Source organism: Leptidea sinapis, chromosome 5, assembly GCF_905404315.1.
Source record: "Leptidea sinapis chromosome 5, ilLepSina1.1, whole genome shotgun sequence".
Taxonomy (NCBI): domain Eukaryota; kingdom Metazoa; phylum Arthropoda; class Insecta; order Lepidoptera; family Pieridae; genus Leptidea; species Leptidea sinapis.
In genome coordinates, this window is record NC_066269.1 from 13,302,983 (window position 1) to 13,328,540 (window position 25,558).

Sequence of the window (25,558 nt, forward strand, 5' to 3'; positions counted from 1 at the left end):
TATGCCTTTAAAGATTTTTCTAAGAAAATATTGTTCGTACCAATGATATTATATTCATATACCTATATATTAAAAAATATATTCTATACATTGTAGAGAACCTACCTACTTTGTGTTAATTACCTTTAAATAACAACCCTTAACCCTTTTAATTAACGCCCATGACCTTGTGCATACCCGAATTGTGCCATTTAACTATGTTTAAAAAAAATACAAAAAGTATCGAAATTCAATAAACTTATTGCACATTTCTCTTAGATTGTAAACTAAAAATCCCTATCACATTATAACTTGTTCTCGTAACAAAACTTGGCAACAGAAAATCAATCATTTAAAAGATTAGTGTATATTTTTTGCAATATTATAATAATCATCTGAATTCCTCCTAAAAATGGCGATGGCTCATCAGATCTGGAATGGCATCTAGGTAAATGAATCGTAAGTATACACACGCAATTATTACATATGCAAGTATGTATTGCAAATAAAGAATTGCAATTGTTATTAACAAATTAAAATCGAAAAGATAGTATTATATTTTAATATTTAAGGAATTTTGAAAAAGGTCCTTAAACAGGAGAAAATGTTCAATATAAAATTTGTGACTCCCGGTACTCTATCGGATAATAGGGCTATGTCATTATAGGCATTGTCGCTAAGGGACGGTTTTTTTTATTGCAATACGGGAAGAGACGAGCAGGACGTTCAGCTGATGGTAATTGTTACGCCCTGCCCATTTCAATGCAGTGCCGTTCAGGATTCTTGAAAAACCCTCAAAAAAAAAGTGGCACTACAATTTTGCTCGTCACTTTGAGACATGAGATGTTAAGTCTCATTTGTCCAGTAGTTTCACCAGATACGGCCGCGGCGCACTTCAGACCGATACACAATAATGCTTGCACATTACTGCTTTACGGCAGAAAAAGGCGCCGTTGTGGTACCCATAATCTAGCCGGCATCCTGTGCAAAGAAGCCTCCCACTGGTAATTACGGTGTACCGCGTTAAATAATTTGTTTATATTAAAAATAAAAAAGCTGTATTAAATCCCACAAACTTATATATCACCCTCACCATCGAGGCGCAGCTTCACAATGCGGTTTTCAATAAAATCTCTTCCACGTATAATGTGGAATAGGATTAATTGCGCGATCTTGACAAGTCACCGCAACATGGGTACCTTTAAAAAAAAAGACTATGAGGATTGGCTAGAAAGCATAGGCGGCAGTGTTAAGGTGCTCACCGTCAAGTGAGAGGGGGTAAGCGTGATTGTCCTCGTAATACACAAACTATTTCTATTATCATCATCAGCCGGAAGACGTCCACTGCTGGACAAAGGCCTCCCCCAAAGATTTCCTCGAGGGCAGCGCAGGACCGATCCTGCGCTGCCCTCATCCAACGAATTCCGGCGGTCTTGAGCAGATCATCGGTCCATCTTGTAGGGGGCCTACCAACACTACGTCTTCCGATGCGTGGTCGCCATTCGAAGACTTTACTGCCCCAACGACCATCTGTCCGTCAACCTATGTGCCCTACCTACTGCCACTTCAGTTTTGGTTAACTTTGGTTTTCCTACGGATCTCCTCATTTCTAATTCGATCTCGCAGGGAAACTCCTCCGAGGAGCATAGCCCTCTCCATTGCCCTCTGAGCGACCATGAGCTTTTCATAAGGCCAATAGTTGGTGACCACGTCTGCGTACCGTAAGTCATCACTGGCAACACACACTGGTTGAAAACCCTCGTTTTCGTCGTTGAAAACTGTACAATTATTAAAAAACCCACTGTAAAGTATTGAAACATTTAATCATTTTTGTGTCAATAATTTAACTTATAATATAAAACAAGGAAGACATACTTTGTATCTTTACCGAACAAAGTGTAAAACATTAACATTTTTCTCATATTTACATAAATACACAGCTTCACGTACAAAGACACCTTGGCATACATCTACTCATAATACTTTACATAAATCAAAATAATAGTTTCTTGAGGACAATCGCAACAAATGCATTTGCTAGAAACTCATCAGCAATCAACCATAACATTATGTGAAAATTGATGCCATAACAAAAATTATACAACATAAAAAAATATAAAACAAATGCCTTCAAGATACGAATGGAAGACAGGGAAATGAAACAGTCTCACAAAATAAGCATTATTCATAATGCATCGACTATTCCTAGTATGGCAAGTATTAAAATATGAAAATTTATAATTTAAACTAAACACTTGGAATGATTTTTACACTTAAATTATTATTTACAATAAATCATATAACAGAAACAATTATTATCATCAAATATTACAGATTTATAACTAAGTTATATTTACACTGAGGTCCAATGTGTTCAATACCATTTAGCTGAATTTACACCCGGTTTTATATGAAACATATAATGGAATGGAGGAAAAGAAACGTCATTGAATATTTATATACTAAATTAATTTAACAATTAGTTCCCTTATCATATTTATAGGCTTTTTCGTATTTTATTGATTACTTTTCTCATCAGTTTCGCAGTAAAGATTAATTTCACCCCGCATTAGCAACAACTTTTTTTTAAAATTATCATTGCTCCTGTCATGTTGAAACAATGTGATAAACTTAGATTTAGAATTGGTCTCCGCTCCAACTAGATACCGAAATAACTAGGAACAATAGCTTTTTTATTACGGCAACTATTGGATGCTTGTGTGCGTCGCATCGTGATACTAAATTTATTTTACATTGAAATTAATAAAATATATAACACTTACTGATGATATGTGATCACAGTGTCTTTCTACTTCTTGTTGTATTATTTTTACAAAGTTTTACTACGCAACCCGGCATTTATATTCAACTATTAAAATTTATTGATGTAGGCGTTACTTTGAGGAAATCCATAAATAAACAAATGGTTTGAGTTTTCTTTAGTGTTAATTCCGCCAATATTTGTCTTTAAACAATTCGACACGTTTTTCGCCTCTACACGAGGCATCCTCAGGACGTGTGATTTTGGAAGACAAGAGGCGAAAGTTTAACAGAACATGTGGCACGTCAACGTCACGCATTGTTCGAGACTAACTCGAGTACTTGGGCCTAGTATTAGTTGCCGCACTGTGCGACTACGCCTGCGGTATCTAGTTGGAGCGCAGCGGAGACCAATCCTTAATCTAAGGTGACAACATAATTTATCGTAAATATAAGAGGACCCATAAATTAATATAATTTAATAAGCGTACAGGAACATTAGTAATAACAGCATGTGTCATTTCTGTTTAACTCTTAATAAACCGCACTGAACAGCAAATAGGTACACGACATAGTATAAGACTTTTCTAATGAAAAATTTCCTGTATACTTTTTAATATTCAATATTTCGAATGACTACGATATTTTTAAATTAACTTACTGTTAAAACCCATCATTTCCCGTTTTACTTAGAAATGTAACATTAGCGAAAATGAAATTGATGCTTCAATCGGTATATCTTCATGTTTGAAAGGTTCAATCAAATGTGTATATGAAACTGTTAAATTTTTGTTCATAATATAATCTACTGAGATGTATACAAAATTATATTCCTTAATAGTAGTATTTTTCGTCTTGCGTTTGTACTAACAGGAAATGTGAGCAATTCGATCGGCTATTGTTTTAACCCGCCCCAATAATGAAGCAACTTATAAAATATATGGCAGCCGGTTTTTGACGTACGGTCTGCAAATAAACTATCACTTTCAGTGTATAAGTTGGCGCTCAAATTAGCCGTTTCTGGCGTTGGGATTCTTTTACCTTCATAAGAAGTAATTTATATTCATCTTTGAATATACGCAAGACACTCTAGCTTAACCATGTAATTAAATATATTATTTGCATTATTAATTAATTATAATATTAAATCATTAGTAACTTATTGCCACAAGCTCTCTATACAATATGTCAGGTGTCAACAACATTGAAATTTGTTTGGTATCTTTCGAATATGCGGTTGCGAACATATTATCCGAAATTATGTGGCAAGGATAGAACGCTGCAGCCGCCATTTTTAAAACGTTTCTTTAGTGGAGCCCATGACCGGGTGTAAACAACATTAGAGTTTTTTGTATGGTATTTTTCGAATACACGGTTGTGCCAGCATATTATCCGATGTTATGTGATAAGGATAAAACGCTGCAGCCGCCATTTTTAAAACGTTTCTTTATTGGAGCAGTCTACGCATGTTGTCAGTCTTTGTCGCCTACGAATCTATAGGTGTCTGGCGACGGCTCGGGCAGGCAGTAACCGTGGTAGGTGCGGATGTCTTCCGCTATGTACGTGATGCCGGGCAGAACTCCTGGCTCCGTGTGGTGCTTGGGACACGTGTGCTCCCTGGGACACTGGCATATCGTGCTCGCGTTTACCTCGTCTATCTGCTCGTGTCGTCGCCGAGCGCTGAATAATCTGCACGGCTCTTTTCTTGAACACCTCAGCCTCTGAAAATTCAAGGGTATTTATGAGTTTTATATGGTTTTTTCGAAAGTCTATTGACACTTTTGTGATCTTTATTTTTGTTCATTATTAATTGCCTAAATTGTGCATGTATATTAGAAAAATTACTTTGAAAACCAACATTGTTATTGTATAGTTTTTGGTCTTCTAATTTTCGGACATTTATTTATCGTTCTAATTCAACGGTGCGAAAAATCCTCGAAAATACGAGCGCTGTCCGAAAAACCCACAAAAACCTTAAAACGGTTCTGATCTTCTGGAAGAAGAATGCCTGTTTGGACATCCCTACACACTACATAGCTCCCTCCAGTCTTTGAGTCTAATTTGCGGAAAGAGGAGGGCCAATACCGCTACCAACTGGGCGAAGTCGCTTTTGACAGGCCACAGTATACGCATATATTATACCTCTTATTTTTTGGATACATTTATTGGAATATAATATCAAAATCATTGATGTACATAATTAAATTATAGAGCTCCGATTTAACCCCTGAGTTTGCTAAAAGCGTCATCTCGCGGCGTATAGATAAACTAACTGAAATACTCACGCTTTGAGGCGAGCACGCGAACTGGTACATGTTCCCCTGTTCGCCGCTAGGCGTCGTGTATGGCAGTTTCTTCAACAAATAAGTGACAGAAGATTTCGGGCAGTGACAGTTGACGATTTGCTGTGTCGCATTGCTGTCCGGCAGAGAGAATATCGTCCAGGCGGCGTCTTTGAAGTACCGGCACTTAGGAAGCCTCTTGACTGGCTCGCAGGTCTTGTAGAGTGTTGTCTTGTCGGCGAGGGTGTGGTTGTCGTCTGATGATAGTTCGCTGAAATTATTTATAAGTCATTATTATAGACTTTGACACCTGTGAGAACGTCGAAAAAAGTTGCGGTGCACAGTAAAGCTCTGGCGAACATACAAATCGCGAGTGTAAGACGTAGCTTGTCACGCATACTAAAGTCTGGCCTGTTTTCATCGGTTGTCTAAGAGTAAGAGTCTCTACTCTACCTAGACGTATAAATTATCTGAAGCTTTTAATAAGTAAACAATGATAAAATTAAAAATTCCATAAATTCAATTATAACTCGTATGGCATTCTAGGGTTTAGTTAGTCCCTATCTATATTAAATCATCTAAGCTAAGTAAATATTTATTATGTAGATATTTTTTTATTTTTTGTGGAATAGGAGGACAAACGAGCGTACGGGTCACCTGTTGTTAAGTGATCACCGCCGCCCACAATCTCTTGCAACACCAGAGGAATCACAGGAGCGTTGCCGGCCTTTAAGGAAGGTGTACTCGCTTTTTTTGAAGGTACCCATGTCGTATCGTCCCGGAAACACCGCACAAGGAAGCTCATTCCACAGCTTTGTAGTACGTGGAAGAAAGCTCCTTGAAAACCGCACTGTGGAGGACCGCCACACATCCAGATGGTGGGGATGACATCCTAACTGTAGGTACAGATAAAACTAAACTGAACTTTTATGAGTAGGTTAATAATTCTGTCACTTTATCATACCGCTCTGCTAATGTCGAAAATAATTATGTATATAATCGAAAACATTGTATTATACATGTACATAATGCCGTTCAGAATTTTTGGGTTTTTGAAGAATCCTGAGCGGCACTGTAGTGAAATAGGCAGGGCATATCAATTACCATCACCTGAACGTCCTGCTCGTCTCGTCTCTTACTGTCCCTTATTGTCATAAAAATAATGTAAGAGATAGAGAACCGAAACAAACACCTCAATTACAACAATGCAATGAATGTATTATTATTATGTGTGTATTCAACATACCCAGAACACGGCCTATGTCCCAAACAGCGGCATTTCCTCTCAATCCATGGTTGAGCTGGGTCGTACAGATCCACTTTGCTGCATACTTGACGCGGCCTGCAATCCGGCAGATCATCTTCTGAACCCTGAAACATTTTAAACATATATTAAGTATTATTATTTTTGTAGAAATAAAAAAAAATAAGTAACACAAATATAAAAATGGTTCCCTAAGTCGAAGTCATTGATAATTCGTTGCATTTTTTTATTTTGGAATATAAGAACCAACGAGCGTTCGGGTCGCCTAATATTAAGTGATCACCGCCTCCCATGTTCTCTTGTTTTCTCTCTTTCACCAAAGGAATCACAGAAACAAATCAATCAAAAAAATTATCATGGATCAACATTATCTAGGTAGGTGTTGGTGTATTTTTCATAACCAATTAGGATTGCTTATGAAATATGCATAATTAGACTGCATCAGAATATTTTTTTTATTAAGTAGGTATATCTAAAAAGTTTCTTTGTTAGCTATGAAAAAAAAGTTTTTTTTCTATATATTTTAAATGTGAACCCTCCCATGCGCCAGCTTAATTTTCAAGGTATCAAGCACATCTTATAGGAGGTTTTTTTTGTCTAGCAACGAAACTTTTTACATGTGCTTACTCAAAAAAAACTTTTTTTTTTATTCTGACGCAGTCTAATGCATAATATTATATTTGTGAGAATATTCGCATATAATATATTATAATATTGAAGTATATAAATGTCAAATTAAAACAAAAACTTATATAATACGTTTGCTACCAACAGATTCTTAGTCAAAGGCATTTGGAAAAATTAAAGGGAGAATTGCAGCTTAAAGGTATCACAAAAAGACCTTCTTTAAGTTCGTTGAAGTTCTTTATTTTGAAGGTTTTTATTATATATTTTAAAATGATTTGGTGATATTTTTAGTAGTTTGATATTGTGTGTTATAAGTTTACAATAAGATTAATATCTATGTAATTTAATTATTTTAAAATACATTTTAAATTTCAATTTTAATTATTTTCTGTGCTGAATTCGAGATTTCTGTTAAGTCGTTTATATTAATTCACCAAACGTATATAATACACAAATAGGTATGTACATCAACTTTTGCATATTTTTATTTCAATTGTAATATATAAAACAAACTAACTGCCCCGACAGACGTTGTTCTGTAGATAATAAAAAAAAATACTGTTTCACAGGAATTTGCAATGATATTTCAACACATCAAGAAATATTTCATAAATAATACTCCCTGTTGTTATAATGAAATTGTTTCACAGCGGAACTGTCAAACCGTGCGTCACTAAATTCTCTCATAGAAAATATGTCCATACAAAACAAATATTGAAAATAAAAATAATTATGGGTCTTAAATCGAAATAAAAACTATCCTATCTCTCAAGTTGGACAAAACTGCACCCCATGAAGTAATCCCCATTTAAATTCGTTCATTATTTTAGGAGTCCATCGCGGACAAACAACGTGTCACGTAATTTATATATATTAAGAAGATATAGATATTCATTACCATGAATCTCAGACCGATTTCAATTAAAACAAAATTATGTTCAATTGCGTTATAGTTATGAAGAGTATTGATGAAACTGCACAGGATGCCGGCTATATTATGGGTCTATTCCTGCCTATTTCTGCCGTGAAGCATTAATATTTAAGCATTACTGTGCTTCGGTCTGAAGGGCGCCGTGGTTAGTGAAATTACTGGGCAAATGAGACTTAACATCTTATGTCTCAAGGTGACGAGCGTATCAATTACCATCAGCTGAACGTCCTGCTCGTCTCTTATCTTACTGTCATAAAAAAAACTAGAATTAAAATTTATAAAACGAATGTTTTACAATAGATTGCATATGTCGCATTCGTAAATCCGCATGTCAGTATAAGTCACTCGCGCTGAATGCTCAAGTGTGTTGTAGTGTTTCGTGCAAGCGATACATCTATACGTTACCGTGGGAGATTCGAAATGTGTTCGCCGCGCACCTGCTACGTTTTGTGAAGAAAAACGGCAGATCATTATAACTAGGCTTGAAAGATGTTGATAATGATTCCTTTGGTATGGTGCAGGAACATGTGCGCTCTGAATTCATTCAACTTTTTTTGCGTCAAAGGACCAGCGGTCGTGGGTTTACTTCCGACCGGAAAACATACCATTCGGCAACCTGTTTGCTGTGGGAACGTTTTTTTCTGCGCAAACATATCTCAGGGCTGTCCGAGCGGACGCTATTCATAATAATTATAGATGTTATGATGACGTTTAATGGCGATTAGAGCCGTCTCTACATTTTTTCGATTGGAATTTTTATGTGTTCTCATAAATTTTGTTTTTGTTATTGAATTATAGTTGCTATAGAATTCGTTTATGATTATAACTCACCCGTTTGTTTCAACATATTGAGATAATAATATTATAGTGTTATTAATAAACGCGAAGTCATGCCAAATTTCAAACTTTTTGTCTTTATCTCACCTTTGTTACTACAGAATTACATGACAAGGGGAAGTAATTTTAAACTTGGAGTAAGTTTATATTGCGTTTATTAAAAAGACCGTTTGTGTATATTTAAAAGTGTTTCACAAGTTGTAGCAGCCCTATTGCTATTAGGGTCGTGAAAACAATTTTTTTACTTGTTCCGGATATACTTCCCGTTTCTTCTATGTTGCGACGGATTTCGCGGAAATAGCCTAGGACGGATCTTACAAAAGCCGGAAATAGCCCTTTTGTAGCGTAAACAAAAAAGCTTGTGTGCCGTATTGAATAGCACGCTGGGTTGTTGACTTGGAGCTTTGTCAAATAGGCACTCAATAGATTAAGACGCAAAATAAAAGAGTAACCGGACGTAATGCAAACAAGTCAATTATTGTACTCGCTTTAGCCTCGTGTGCTATTTTGATCGTGAACATAATTTCATTTAACGGATCTGACGCGTCGCGATGAATGCTAATACAGTTTGTGAGAAATACACATTTTACATCGCGACGAATATTGAATGAGACACGCGCTTTGCATAGCTTTGCATCTCGTGTTACGCATTCTATTTATTATTGCTGTTATCCTGTTTGTGTTCGATTTGTGTGTTTTATGTATGACGTTTGCATGCATGGCTATCCTATGGCATTGTTTTTTCACCTTGTACCGTAGATGTCACAGGTAGTATTCGTAATAAACGCTCCGGTTAGTACTCACAGTCGAAATTGACTTCAAAATTCTTACTTAATACAGCATTTCTTTTATATCAGAAGGGGCAAACAGTAATGTAAGGTAGGCATACGTTTTGACCAGTAAAAAATATTTAATAAGTACCTTTGTAAAGACAGTCTGTTGTATCGGCAAATGCGACTCTTAAACCACTATGTCTAATATGTTTCAAATCTTCAAAACTTTACGGATATTTATTTAGTCATAACGATATTCAGAAATTAATATTTTCAATGGCAATGCTGACTTTCTTAAGTTAGAGCTAGGTATGAAGGGGTCGCGGGGAGGGGTATCCGGTATAAACAGGTGTTTCGGCGAGCCTTCAATACAAAACCATCCCATAACCAAGACACCTAAGCCATTGGAATCATTTTGAAAATCCCCTCAGTATGACAACCGTTCATCTTGCTACTATCGCTACCGAATTCTTTATTTGTATTTCCTCTTATTGTTTACTTAAAAAATCCCACTTTTAATAAAGTATTAGGGAATTCAGCTGCAGTATTGTATGGAATGGAAAAAGCTTATAATTAACAATTAATCATTTGAACTAAAATACACCAGATGCGTGAGAGATTATTTATTATATATTTTAACAATTCACTGTATTTTATAATTACACCGAACTCATCAAAAAATCTAAATAATTTATATTTATTTTTTACGCTCAAAACAGCATCACACGTAGGTACTTATAATTCATTTACGGCCATTTTCAATAACCTATCTATCCTTAGTTTAACTTACTAGAGGTAGACAAATCTATCCTTATACGCTTACTTACATTTCAATAACCTATCGACATAAAGCATTGCACTATAACAATATTGGACATAACTATGGACAGATAAGATCTTGTCATTAAACGGTGACAGCACGGTATCCGTAACTAGAGATACGTTATTAAAAACGGTCGTTAAGGCGATACTAAATACTAGCGACCTTGAGCGATATGAGTTCACGGCTGCCGGCCCGCCATCTATGTAACAAAGCCAATATTTTCAAAATTCTTGGGTGGAAAACAGTTTATATTCTTTCAATCCTCGTTATTCACTACTAATCTGAATAAATGAATCTACACAAAAAAGTACAAGCTATAAGAATAACTTTTCTGAGAGAAGTACCAAAAAAATCCGTCACGCCATGCCAAAAAACTTGTTTAACTTCAAAGAAAATTGGTAGTTCAAAAAGGCTCGGCAGTGTTAACTATAACCAACAGCAAGCATAAGCAACCTACAAATAAGACTTAAGGATATGTGTAACAGGATTAAGTAGTGTTCATAGCTCGAAATGCTATACTTTCACCACAAAACTTGTCTAAAAACACCATGTTTGCGTGTTTTCTGCTTACTCTTCGCCTTAAGATACACCCTGATGATAAACTGGTTGCCAGTCGAACGGATAGCGAAGTCGTACTTAGTTACGGGTACCGAACTCGTTAAGTACCTATAGAGTAAACCGTGCAAGCATTAATATAATATACATGCCAGAATGGTTCTCAGTGAATCAAACCTGTGCAGATTCTGCAGTGGAGCCGCTGATATCGCAAACACATCCAACTAAAATGCGAGATCCAATGACAGAATCAGCTTGTGTTGTCTTAAAGTACTTTTTCTCAAAGCAGAGGACTTGCCCTGCCAAAACTCTGAGGATCCTCTTAAGAGTAAATAGGTCTTGAGGATATAATTTAAACTTCGGCACACTAAGGTCACACGTTCCCTAGCTAGTAGCCTCGATTTCCACATCTCATTTTTAGATACAACGAGGTAAAGGTAGGCGCGCTAACGCAAGCAGGGGGCACAATAGTTCCTAGGATTTAAGTGTATTTCAATCCCCAAACCTTAATAATAAAAAGCTAAAAATATGTTCAAAAAGAAATACCAGTAGAAGATTTCTTTGCACAGGATGCCGGCTAGGTTATGGCTACCACAACAGCGCCTTGAAGCAGTAATGTTTAAGCGTAGCTAGTCAAATTACTGGGCAAATGATACTTAACATCTTATGTCAAGGTGACGAGCGCAATTGTAGTTCCGCTTAAGGTTTAATTTTTGTATTTTGCAAGAGTCCTGCTCGTCTCGTCCCATATTGACATAAAAAAATCTAATAAACCATAAAGTTATATGCAATGAATGTCATTATGTTTATTATGCGATACGGCTGTCGACAATATCCGGTGCATGTACCTACTCAATATGATAACGATTGCATAATGAACGCTGGCTGTATGCCTGACAAACAACCGGCCGACCTTCCACAACCTTCGGAGTACGCAGCCTGCGTGGGCCGCATCATACGCCTATACTATCATTTTTTGTCTAGCCTCGTGTCACAATCGCCCGTGTTTTATTTACAATTTATATTGACTTACATATCTGTACTAAGATGTACTGTAGGTGTAGCCTTCCCTACAACCAACAGTGTTTACATAATATTATTTAAATGCAATTAAAGTATTCAAGATTACGTAAACGATATTACAATGTCGAAAAGAATAGTATTATAGTTGTTATTTTTTATGGATTTTATGGTTCAGCCTTGTATTGTTTTAACTGATTGCATTATTCTTAATATATTATATATCTTTAAACTTTTGTGTAATTAGCATGTATTTAAATTTTATTTTTGGTGATTGACGATGACGAAATATTTGTTGTTTGAACAATTTTTGACTTTGACTCATATGGTTTTATTTCTAAAGAAAGAAAGGTAATATGAGACAGAATTTGCGACACCTTAGATAGGGTCAATTTTAATTCAAGATTTACTTACAAAGAAGAGATTTAGTAATAAAAATGTTATTTAATCATTTTTATATATGATATCTTAATACATTTTCTAGCCGTTTTTTGGAGATAAGCTGGAACAGACAGACTTATATATTCCTTAAATTCGCATAAAGAAAGTGTTACTGTGAGCGAAATGCGATAGATACGTGGCAGTGCAATCGCATCGCTTTTGTCATACCTGTAAAGGTTTCTATGTAAGCTTATTTTTCGTCGACTGGTTGTTTTCTATTTGAATCAATATTTATTTTGGTATATGGTTGGTTATATATCAACCTTCTGTGAAAATTTATCTAACTGATGGCATAAACCGCATTGACTTTAGTTGCGCCGCTTTGAAAGACTTAGCGGATGTACAGACACAAAACAGAAAGCGACTCTGTTCTACGCTATGTACTAAATGATTTATGTGTAGTACCTATTATAAGTTGAAACAACGCCCTAGTAAAAGACATCAACGCATTACTCGCACTAGGGCTGCCACTCGTAATAATACTCTGAATCAAACATGAGTTGGTAGAAAGGTCTAAAACGTCGAAACTATATTTTTATATAGATTGGTTTGCTACATAATAGGTGCAGAGAACCCCCAAAGATAATTAATCTATCCATCATCAGTTTTATCTTCGAGCCATGACCATATTAACGAACTGTGTCCGAAACGTTCAATCCGCCCTTGGTAGCTATTACATGAACTGTAAACTGTGTTTGTCGCGTAGGTACGTCATTTATTAAACAAACATTACTTGCGGACAGATCTCGATTACCTATTCGAGTAAAGCAGTTTTTTTTGTAGTTTCTAATATCTCTCGACTCAGGGTCTAGTTAAAAAAGGATATAAGTATTATATTTTCAATTGTGAAAGCCATACTACCTACGTTATGTACTTCTTTAATAATGTTTGTTACAAAGTTAATATTCCAGATGCTCTTAGTAGAGTCTCCTTCTACCTGTAATAGATTGATCCAACCGTTAATAATATATTCAACGTATAATTTAAATTTATTTATATATTATTAAAATTTATTTAGTTTAACTTTATTTCGCTGATATCTGCAGATTTCATAAAAATCCCTAATTATAGTTACAGAACAAATAAGACAGAGATGACTTATAAAATGTTCATTTGATTGTTGTTCTGTAGGTTTGTATTGTTGCACGACTCGCTATAAGCAACGGGTAGCAATGCTAAATATATTTTTTACTAGCTAAAAATACTAATACGTCAATACTAAGACGTCTAATTCGTCATCAATGGTATGATAAAAGGGTTGAAAGTCAAAGTCATTTAAATAATAATATAGAAATCGAATGATATTCTGCTTTTCTTAAATAAAACGGAAACTTGACTTTTTCATTGGGCTAACTTAGCTCAGCATAATTTCAGCTTCCTAATGGCTTTAAAAATGAAATCAAAGATTATGCTAAGCTTACACTCAGCTAAGTTCTACGTAAGTAAAGTCTGCTATAAAGATGTAAGCCTAATATTAATTTATTTATATGTATAAAGAAACTTACAGCTATTTATATTACATAAAGGTATGATAAACGATAAATATTACACTAGACAAAATAGTTCCTAACAATGTATGTAGTAAACATAGTGAAGTTTTAAGACTTATTAAAAATAATATAAGTACAAAAGTTTAAAGAGCCAATTAATTCACTGATGCAAATATAACCTTTAGGTACCAATTTTTTGTAACAAAAGATACAAAATCGTATTTATTACATCGTAATGTCTATGTGGTTATAACAGTCATTGTGTGTAATGCAAGCTCTGATAAGAAATCTATTCTTACAATAATTAGTCCTAAAGAATGGCACTAAAAATATTTTATTGGTGGAGCGATGACCTACTGTTGGACATGTGAAGCAAATACGACTAAGCAGGAGTGGAGAGTCAACAAAGTTGTTATATTGTGAACGATACATATTTAATTCGAGTGAACGAAATCTACGCGACAAAACAAGTTTGATAACAGCTCAAGCTATATTAGTTGATATCTGTAGGGACCGCAGCTGACGCTGTGTCTCCATTGATACGGGCCATCATCCAATACCATTGTGAAGGCATCCGGGGGATGAGCATTGATCACGCACGTGTCCCTCACACGTAACCCAATTCCGAGCGCCCGCGCCGATAGCGTCTTCAGTCTCACGTCAAACAAGAAGCTTCTCGAAACATTTTAATAAAATATATTTTTAAATCATGATAAGACGTGTGTTTCACATGCAAATTATTTTACAATGCTTGAAAACCGAAAAAAAAATGTGTCCGTGGATACGCATACAAGAAGTTATAGGTAGTTCTTTGGCATAACAAAACAATAATCCCTAAAAAATTAATCGTGCTATTTTACGTTTGTTGAAAGAACAATATTGTAATGAAGAAGATATTAAATTATTAATTAATATTATTATATTTAAATATACCACTTTTTAAAGTACAATTACACGCGCTTTAATACTTTAAAATGTTTTACATAAATGAGTTACACTCGCGTTAATTAAAGAAAATGCAATAATATTACACCATAATTATATTCATATATTCATACAATTAGAAAGAAATGATTTATTTTATTTTACAATTTATATATAATGAAGTTTATTTAATTGTCCTCCATTGGTTGTGCTTCAGTAGACATTTTTAACAATAGATTTGTGGTAGCTGAAGTATGATACAAATAGTTGACCAACTTACGTTTAAAAAAAGTCGTTTCTTCATCCATCGATTAATGTGCATGAATTAAACTTAGCTGAGTGTAGGGTGAGCGTAATCTTTGTATTTGTTTTTATAGTCATTCGACAGATGAAATTACGTAAAAGTTAAGCTTCGCAGTAAAGTCCTCGAATGGCGACCACGTACCGGAAGACGCAGTGTTGGTAGGCCAAAATCGTCGAAATACGTTGGATGAGGGCTGCGCAGGACCGATCGTCGTGGAAATCTTTAGGGGTGGCCTTTGTCCAGCAGTGGACGTCTTTCGGCTAATGATAATGATGATGATCAACCTTCGCCAATGCTCAAACCAAGTTCCCGTTTTATCATGACACTCCTCAGTCTTAGATTGCACAATTCTATTGTTTGGAATAATGAATGGGAGATGCAATATTGTTTTAATTTATAAATGAATACGTGAAACAGGTCGTAGGTATCTTAAACACTAGCAAAAGTCACATCCGATTACTTCCAGAACGTGCTCGTTGTGTTCCTTATATGTACTAGGCGCTGTTGAGACGAATCAAGCTTATTTCATAGTTCGAGTGAAACATTCGGACGGCATTCCTAGCATTGTATCCCCAGCCGTACCAATCAGATAGCAAGCGAGCCGAGGCCGCTTTTTACCTTCACTTTTCTTTGTTGGCTCGTGGCTTCGAGTCACGTATATTAGTCTGTTTCATCTGCACTATGGCACGACAGATAGTTTTCTACTACGACTCGAAATATTGCATTTTATGTAATTCATAGTCCATCTCTTTTAGCTTCTTCCATTCTTATCAATATTTCATTTAATCTTGTAGCTTTTAAAACACTTCTATTCACATCGGCTCTATAATTTGCGAATTTTATCTAGGTACCTACTTTCATACATTTTTCATTTCAACAACTGATTCAGATATACAAATTTTATGTTAATACCCGACATGCTGCTTTAGAGATAATTGTATCAAAAAACAATGACTAGCCAACCGAAATAGGTATGCTGGAATAACCATACTTAAACCTAGACGTGGAAAAATATTCATAGTTCCGATTGAACCTGTAGCAGAGGTTTCAACATGTATTTTCCGCATCTCGTGAAAACCGTGCGGGTTCGAGTCCTTTTGTGTCGAGTGCAAGTTGGTTTTAGCTTTACATGCAAATTTTGAATAGAATAGAAATATGTTTATTTACCCTAGGGAGTGACAATAACATAACATATTTCAACAATGCTAAGTTAACGTCATGAAGCTACATCAGTTCGTATGGGAGCTTTAACATGAGGAGATGAACTGATATAAACTTACATCTCATCTTTTAAATCATACACTTAATATAATATCTTACAATTTTAGGTAGCCTGTGTAGGACCAGACAAGAACCATGCATCATTATCCTCTATATTATCTACTACATTATTAAAACACTTCTTCGTCAAAAAAGGTTTAATATATTTCTTGAACCTGTGCTCAGTGAGCCCTAGTATACTGTTTGGGATTTTATTGTTTTGAATTACTGTGCAGGTCTGTGTAGGTTTCCTCAAGGTGGTTTCCTTCGTCGTAAGAGTGTAGATAAATCGTTCATAGCAATTCTTTGTGTCACCGACGCTACTAAGCAGACACTTAATAATCCTCTTCATCAAGAAGGCTTTTATTTTACCTCTAATAAAAATAGCCGCCGTGGACATCTACATATTTCCATAGGCTAAGTAATGCGTTGCCGGCCTTTGAAGTGGGAATATATTCAAACTTTGGCATTTCTAAGAATTTCCTTCTAAAGAGCACCGTAACAAGTGAAAATAATTGGAGCTAGTGAAACTCCTAAACCTTGGATTATTAAAACTTTCGTGAGACATTATTTACTTTTTTATTAATACGGCATCACTCAACACCGGCGCACCCTGCGCCCCCCGCCCTGTCCAGCCGCGCACTACGAGCACAAGTCCGCAGTATGAGATGGGACGTTATCGCGAACCCACTACACTCACCCTGATGAAAGACCTCCGAATAGTTGGAAACTAGTTGGTACCCACACCGATAAAACGCGAGTAAAGCCGTATTAAAAAATAACTCGTAAACCTTGTCTACTAAGACAACTTAAAATAATATTGTATTAAGTGTTAGCTTATGATCAATTGAATAACGGGTATCTAAGGAATGCGTATGAGAAGGAAAGTGTAAATTGCATGCATTAAATATTTTTAATGATCGTCCGGTCTGTTGTCGGTTGACGGCTGCTCTCCCGTTATGTCCGCTACCGTCCGACGATCTCGTCATCCTATCGGATATTTACACGTCGCGTGAAGGAAACTGCGATTTCATTACAACTTATCATTAAAATGATGCGTATAATGTACTAAGTACGAATACCTATAAAAAACATTTATCGGAGAAAAAACTATAACTATTACAAACGTATTCGAAGTAATAAATGGAGATACATAACAGGACACACCTTTTTTAATGACAGTAAGAGACAAGACGAGCAGGACGTTCAGCTGATGGTAATTGATACGCCCTGTCCATTACAATGCAGTGCCGCTTGAGATTCTTGAAATTTATAGTTTTGAACCCGAAAAAAAAACAGCAATCTTGTGAATAGGTGTTTGAAAATGAGAACAGGCCAACAAAAGTGAAGCAGGCGAGAAACGTTGGTAAAAAAATTATCGCATTTTTTTTCTCAGCTACAGGTCCCATCTGTACAATTCCACTTGAAGATCAAAGAGTGTTTATGCCGAGTGGTATTCTACCATTTGTTTTACCAAAAAGCCGCGTTTTCCTACATCATGATAACGCTTCTTCACACACGGCCAACAAAACTAGGTTATTTTTAGCTTCCGAAAAAGTACAACTCGTCACCCATCCTGCACATAGCCCAGACCTAGCACCCTGTGATTTTTGTATTTTTCCTCAAAATCAAAGATTTGATGAGAGATTTTACTTTTACCAATTCCGAAGAGGTAGTGATATCGTACAATCAGCACGTAGAAAAAATGCCTTCAGATGTGTGGTCCTTGTGTTTTAAAAAATGATTCGATCGCATGAAAAAATATGAAAAATGAAAAGGAGAGTATTTTGAAATGCTATAAACCTAATATTTTGGTTATGACATGTTGTTTTTTTAAGTTACGAAAAACTTTTAGTGTGACCTACATAATATCATCAAGTGTATAAAGTATTGCAGTCTTCGAAACTTTTGTACGTTATCGTCGTTAATTGTTGAGATATAAATAACATAATATTTATTAAATTTTTACTGTTAACTTTTGACAGAATGAAGTCGGTCGTGTCAACTAGTTAAATATATATTGAACTTTTGTCCAGCCTTGGTGTGTAATAATAAAATTGTCCGCTTCTCATTATCCTATCAGGATCACCATCTTGAGTAGAGGATGTGACATTCACACTTGTATTTCATTGATCTGTCAATGAGTTTCGCTTCGCAACTAATCTCGCTAATAACAAGCCCGCGACTCCGCTCGCGCTGATTTCATGTAAGACGTATTCTGACTATTGTGAATCGGGATTTTCAAAATTTCATTCGTTTTAATTTCTTTGCGCATAAAATTCCTGTCATCCAGACATTAGATGTTAAGTCTCATTTGCCCTGTAATTTTTCAAGCTACGGCGCCCTTCAGACCGAAACACAATAATGCCTACACATTAGTAGCTTACGGTAGAAATTGGCGCCGTTGTGGTACCCATAATCTAGCCGGCATCCTGTGCAATGGAGCCTTAGAGTTGCAGCATAATATTTTACATTTCGCTGATAGTTTTCTTGTATGTTATGTAGGTATTTGTTGTAATGATGTGTACCTATTAAAATAAATAAACACTTACGACTTTACAAATAAACTTGGTATAAAGTTATAACTGAGAATAAACCAATTGTTGTCAATAACCTACTGACTGACGATGGTAAATCTTTGCCTTTTGATCTATGAAACACTTTGAAATATTATAAGATGGCTATGTCAAGTTAGTGTAAATACACATTTTTGTGCATGAAAATAGGAATCTAGACAATTGATTTTTCGAAATTTTATAATCAATTGTTATCCACGTCCCCCTTCTGTTCTCATTGTCCAAAGCGGACGAACCCTGATTGTCTAGAACCCATCCTCTTGTGGTTTCACAACAAAGATCTCAGGAAGCCTCCTTTTGTTTAAGTCTACCCCTTTCACCAAAAGGCTACAGCTTTAAAAAAGCATATCCCTTTACAAGTTTAAAAATTGTTTCAACTTGTACTAGCGAATCAAAATATCTAAATAGTCCATACCGATTTCCTTGCAGCATGTTTTATTTCAATAAATTTCCAATTATATCATGCAAATTGTTTGATAAGTAAAGACTGTCATAGATCGTTTCTTGTTACTGTAGAATCAGACACGATAATTAATAATATTTAATTGTTTATTACCTACTTTTTTACACGTTTAGAGCTATATTAAATCTAAACAATTTTAATAATGAGAGGTAAGGTTGAGATACTTATTGCAACGAAATTTATAAAAACAATAAACTGAGTTTCATGCGCCCGTTCTTCTCAAGTCTGACACAAACATTTTCGAATGGGTGGTAGTTTTTAAAGTTCAATAAGTGATTTTAAATCCTATTTTGAATTAAATTATTTAAGTTGAATTGAAATGTAGCACGCGACTTCGCTTGTGTAGATTTGGTTTAAAAGTTTGAATCCGACCATCATTGAATCCCTTTTTGATCTCAATTTTGTGGATTTGAAAAGATTCACGTGGAACCCTTATTTATTATTATTCTAAGGTAAACAAGACAGGTTTGCTTATAAATCTCCCGTCATATTGGATCCAGCTGATTCGGAGATCTGCCGCACACAAATTTTTGTTTATTTAGCGTTAAAAAGTAAATTTTATCAAATTAGCAAATATATGTTAATTATGTAACAAACATCTGTGTAGTTATATTATACTATATATAATATGTTTACAAATATTAAAGTCAAACTGATAATTCACTATCATCTGATCCATTCATTCCTGCGAAGGCATTGTGTATGAATAAAAAAACAAGATAACTCATAAATTCCATTCCACAAAGCGACGTACGAATGAAAAGGTTACCGTTACAAATGAGCTTAAAACCAGTGACAGAAAAAGAAAAAGAGCTTTTTTTTTTTCAAATACACACTGGCCGGGACGAAGTTGAGGCTTCGTAAGTCATCAAAGCTGTCAAGATAAGAATGACTGAATGAACACCTGCCGCTACCCGTGTTACGCGTTCTCCTACGCAAGCGTGCACAGAATCCACTCCACAATGTCAACCTTAAATCCTTCAATTCGTCAATATATTTTAGCTGCTATCACCAAGAACTTAATGCATCTTTTTGAACATCGAAACGCCACCAATCTAAGCGCATTATCGAATACACGCAATTACTTACAGCTTAGAACGATTATCTTCTTGAATCGACTTTAAAATTAGGCATAATAATATGATTAACGTTGTTTTTAATATATGACTTACAGAACTTGATATCCGTGACTCCTTTTCTATTTTTATTATGCTCGGTGTAATTATCGTGCTCGTTCGTATGTCGGTTTGAATGCACGGTGACAGTTTAATTTTGTTAATAATTTGTTTAATCTAAAATTTATACGATACGGTGGTTCGGGGATTTTAATACGGAGACATTTAATTTCTTGTATATTTTTACTGATAACGGTTTCTATGTGAACTGTTTTGAATGCTAAGAACCTATAATGAGGTAACATAGGTTTTATACTTATATTCGATAATAAAAAACATTAAAGGTTCCGGTTGTTGTAATAAAAAATATAAGCAATACATGGATGAATTTTGAAACAAGAACCCTTCTAATGGGAATGAGTGGCGAATGCTAATGGTGTGATTAAAACAGTGGCTAAATGAAGAAGAAAAAAGATTAGCTACTGTTTGTCACTGTTAAACATTGCGTAAAGAAATGCTACTGTCAAAATGCGTCCATTAAGACGCTTTCGAGTATCGCTTTGTTATCGGTAATAACATAATATCTGTTATATTTTTATATACAACAACCAATGCCCATACTAACTTAAAGGTATATATGTAACCTATATGTAACTTGATTTTTCCGCCAATTGGAACCTATTATACTTTAAGCCTAACCCTATATACATTTGAGACGATGAACACAATTTCTAATGAATTTTCACTCCTCAAGACGCCGCGCCACGTGTAATGTCCTTTGCGTTGATACATGGATTTTAATTGGTCTAATTGTTGGCTATTACGTTCTCGGTAACCCACCTATTCTCATGCCAACAGGATCAAATTAATATGTTACCTTGAGATGAAGGACGATGTTCGACGGATCAAGGAGTCGTATTTTTTAACTGCGTTGTAATTTGTTCATGTATATTTGTTTGTTCCTCCTGCAAACTCGCGTAGCAATCGAATATTAAGTTTATCTAAATTTTTATATAGTAGGAGGAATCTAGCAGGTGATCGGATGAGAAGTGATAACCAACTGCAATGCCCAAGAGAGTGACGGGGAGTGCTCAGAGGAGCTGTTCGGGTTGATTCCAGCGGCCGAACCCCACCACCGTACATTACGTGCAAAGTTACCATCCGCATCACGTAGATGTCTGGCATTCCACAAACGCGCGTTTTGTTCGAAATTTCTGGCCTCGCACAGCCACTTTGTGGAATCAACTACCGGCAGCGGTCTTCCCGAACAGATACGACTTAGGGACCTTCAAGAAAAAAGCATAAAACCTTAAAGGCCGGCAACGCCTGTTGTTGCGGATGTCCATGGGCGGTTGCCTCACCTCTCCCCACCTCTCCCTGCAAGAGCAACTTACTATCTGGATTTCTGCCTCGAAAGTAGGTACGTTGTTTACTATAAGCTGTATATGTGTAATGTATCCATAACCATGTGTTAAATTAGTAGTAAAATTTAAAATGGGCTCACTTTTAAGTTTTTATAAGTATTTGCGTCAGGTTAAAGTCAAAGTCAAATAAACTTTGTTTAATTTGGTTTAAACTAAATGCTTTTGAATCGTCATCATAAATATTTCTGTTAAATTACTGAATCTACCATATGTTCAGAAAAAGTAGAGTTCGCGAGAAGAACATACAAGAAACTTAACGGCCACTCGTTTGAATTGAATAGAGTATTTTAATTGTAAAATAGTATTATAGACATTGGTCTATAATATACATAACAAATTAGTTTGTAAGGTGCTTCGTCCAATATATGAATTAATATAAATTATCGTAGGTATATTGGATGCATCAACCTATAGAGTTTGAATTAATTGTTTGTGTAAGGATGCTTCGTGAACATGACGGTCGTGATTATTGTCATAATTGGTAATAGCATCCAACAAATACAATGATATTAACTATAACAGGTCGACCTGACATCACAAGCAGTTAATTAACTCCATATGTATGTTTGTCGATCACCAAAAACAAGCTGAAGGCGACAGTTTCGGACGTATTCGTTTAGTTTTTTCTTCAAGTATTTCCAAGAGGCTCTATAAAATTGAATTCCCGGTAAGATAGGTGATCTCAGAATCCAGCCCGTGGTATGTAACATGACGATTATGTTTTTATAAAGTAGGTGAGTGGAATTCTTTGGAATACCAATTAATTACAGCAAAACGTTGATTGGGATCCGTTGGCCGTTCATGTATACTAACATGACCCATGATACTGATGTTATCGTATCAACTAAGCTTATATAATATCACGCCTGAAATCATTTACGGCCGTTCCTAATATAATATCTACAGATAGTAAATAGTAATAATAGTAGATAAATTACTACCTTCTACTGTCAGTAATTAGCGGTCAAAACGTCGAAACAAATTGACTTTAGAACTAACCTCTAAGACGTAGCTTGATACACACACTAATCTAATATTCCTGGCTTGTTTGTATCGGTTGTCTAACAGCAAGCAAATCTATCTAGACGTATAAGTTATCTAAGTGTGACGCCTTAACCGAATATTTGTCAAAATAATTACCTGGATGGCCTGGCCTATCTTTCGATTCGCTTGTCTATTTTTATGTTTCGGCTAGACAATGGCACTTATGAATGTCAAAAATGTAGGTTTTAAATTGAGCTTTAAAGAAAAGAAGAAACGCATTGCCCCTAAATCGTAATTTGAAAGTGTAACTATATTTTTATCATTTTTTAATTATTTTTAATACAATATTATGCAAAGTTCCTAATGCAACAAAAATACTTGTATGTTTCGGCTTACTTTAGTACCTATGTTGTATAGGAATGTATTAACGATTTGAATTAAGAATAGTTTGACATTGAATTGCTTGATATATCATCAGGTTCAAACACATAACAAAGTCGGGTTCCTACGATAATTTTCTTGTGAAAGCATTGAGTGATATTTTTATATATTATAATTATAATTTCATCTAAGCTCCACTGGTAGCGGCGGTACTGCACTTATCATTAGCTGTTGGAAACTCGGACAGCGGTAAACTATAACATCCGCCCAAGTGAAATAGGTAACCATGGAACAAGTGCTAATACTTACTCATATTAAACTGAATTTCAGTGAAAACATTAATTAGGCCTCGCCTTACTAGTTCGTTTAAGAGTAAACTTTTATATTTATTCGTATCAGCTATCGCTAAGCTTTTATGGCTTATTAAAAAAATCTATTGACAGTTTTCATTGATTAGTAGAGTCGATTTCAATTTGATTGTGTCCCGATGTGTCAAAAACACTTTTAAATGACAAATCGTATGTTTTCTTCAGCTCAGTATTTTGGATTTGCCAAGAATCCTGAACGGTGCCGCATTTTAAAGTGCAAAGACACTGATTGTTCCTTCACTTTTATTTATAAAAACAAATATAAATTAGATGTATTAACAGTCTGGTAAATGCTATGCAAAAATTATAATAAAATCTACAGTATAGTTCGTACTTACACCAGTTTGGTACAGAACTTTGAGACCATTCTTCTGTTGCATCGAGGCTGTTCTTTTATGCGGGAGGAAAGGCAGCTTGTCTGGTCGCCGAATGTGTATCTCGGCCGACGGCCTGAAGGCTTCGAGGGGCGTCCGGATCACCCCTCGGGCTCCGCTCGCGAGCCATGCCACAATAAGTGTCGCCAACATTTGCATGGTCACTGGGTGTCACTGTCACTGTAAAAGTCGCGGCTGCGTGGAGCTGGGCGCTCGTCGGAGATACAACTGAGTACTGACGCGGTCGGGTGGCGGCAACCGACTCGGCCCAGGTACAACTTAGCCTACGCCTCGAGTATAACCACCTTCGACTACGACCGAAACGCCTTGATACTTGTCATGGTTCATTCATTTATTTGTGCTTTAAAAGCTTCCTTGTTGGCTTTCTAAATATGTACATTGATATAGGAACCATTTTAGTCAGCTGTCAGATTTGAATCTTGATTAGTGCTTTAGGAGCTCTTTTGTTGATATTATATATCAACTAACAATTTAATTATAGGTACATATACGTACATATATGTACGTATTTTTATTCTAGTTACTTCACGCATGTTTCTATCTAGGTAATGCTTTAGTAGCTATCCAGTAGATTGTTTTAATATTCATAGCCGCAGTATTCGAGTTAGGTGTCAGGCTTGAATCTGTGCAGATTCTGGATTTGTCATGGAGATAAAATAATCTCTTATATCATTTTATTAGGTATAGCTTTTATGATTACTTTAAATTAATTCTTAAACAATTGTGAATTATCATAATACCTACCTACTTAATTTATCAAAATATGAATACAAACATGACATACTAATATATATGGAAATCAATAAACATTAAATTATTTTCTAGTTCTGGATTGAATATCACAATATGACAAATTTCGTGTAAATATTAAAATAATTGAATTATCTCCGTCCGGTTTCATCTAAACAACAGCGTGTTCCGTTATAAATAAAACTACTAATTAATATGCAGATAAAACTTAAGTTTGTAACAGGTATTTAGTAAGTAAGTATAATTCTCTTTTTTAATACTATATTTGCTTTTCCTGTAAATTAATTAATATTTTATTCTTGAAGTAAAAGTAAAATTGGATCAAAACAGCTCAATCCCTCTTGGGTTGACTTCCTACCGACGATGTTTTTTTACACAATCTTGTTGCTCGAGTCTAAAGCTGCGTTCATATCGAAGCAGTGCTTTTATTAAAGCTTAATTTTTTTAATTATTGTAAAAAGAAAAGAAAAAACTAACGCAATTAATATTCTCTATTGTTATATATTTTATTATATTGTAACTATGTATGTACTTATCAGTCATATATGTGAATATCATGAATGATAATATACATATATTTATATTGTATGAAAACTGTAAACATTTTTTTTAATTTCCTTTGCCTATAATAATTGTATGGATATATTGCAAAATCAAGTAACTGAAAACAAATATAATCTTACAAAAGGATATATATCTACAATTGTCCTTTGGCTAGCAAGCAATAAAACTTTTATTTTAAAAGTTTAACGGCGTCCTATTATGTGACAATCGCACAAAAAAAATTCAGAATTGGCAAGTATGAAAAGTTAAACAACAAATACTGCAAAGA

At 35.2% G+C, this 25,558-nt stretch overlaps 1 protein-coding gene across 1 annotated transcript; it reads right to left on the reverse strand.

The window, feature by feature from the left end:
* Positions 1-1,783: 1,783 nt before the first annotated feature.
* On the reverse strand, positions 1,784-24,203 carry LOC126980159 (protein giant-lens). The gene is made up of 4 exons (XM_050829751.1): positions 23,920-24,203; positions 6,268-6,392; positions 5,025-5,292; positions 1,784-4,460 (listed from the first exon to the last, which is right to left on the reverse strand). Exons 1-4 carry the CDS (start codon positions 24,112-24,114, stop codon positions 4,212-4,214), a joined length of 837 nt encoding a protein of 278 aa, XP_050685708.1. The 5' UTR covers positions 24,115-24,203; the 3' UTR covers positions 1,784-4,211.
* Positions 24,204-25,558: the final 1,355 nt, after the last annotated feature.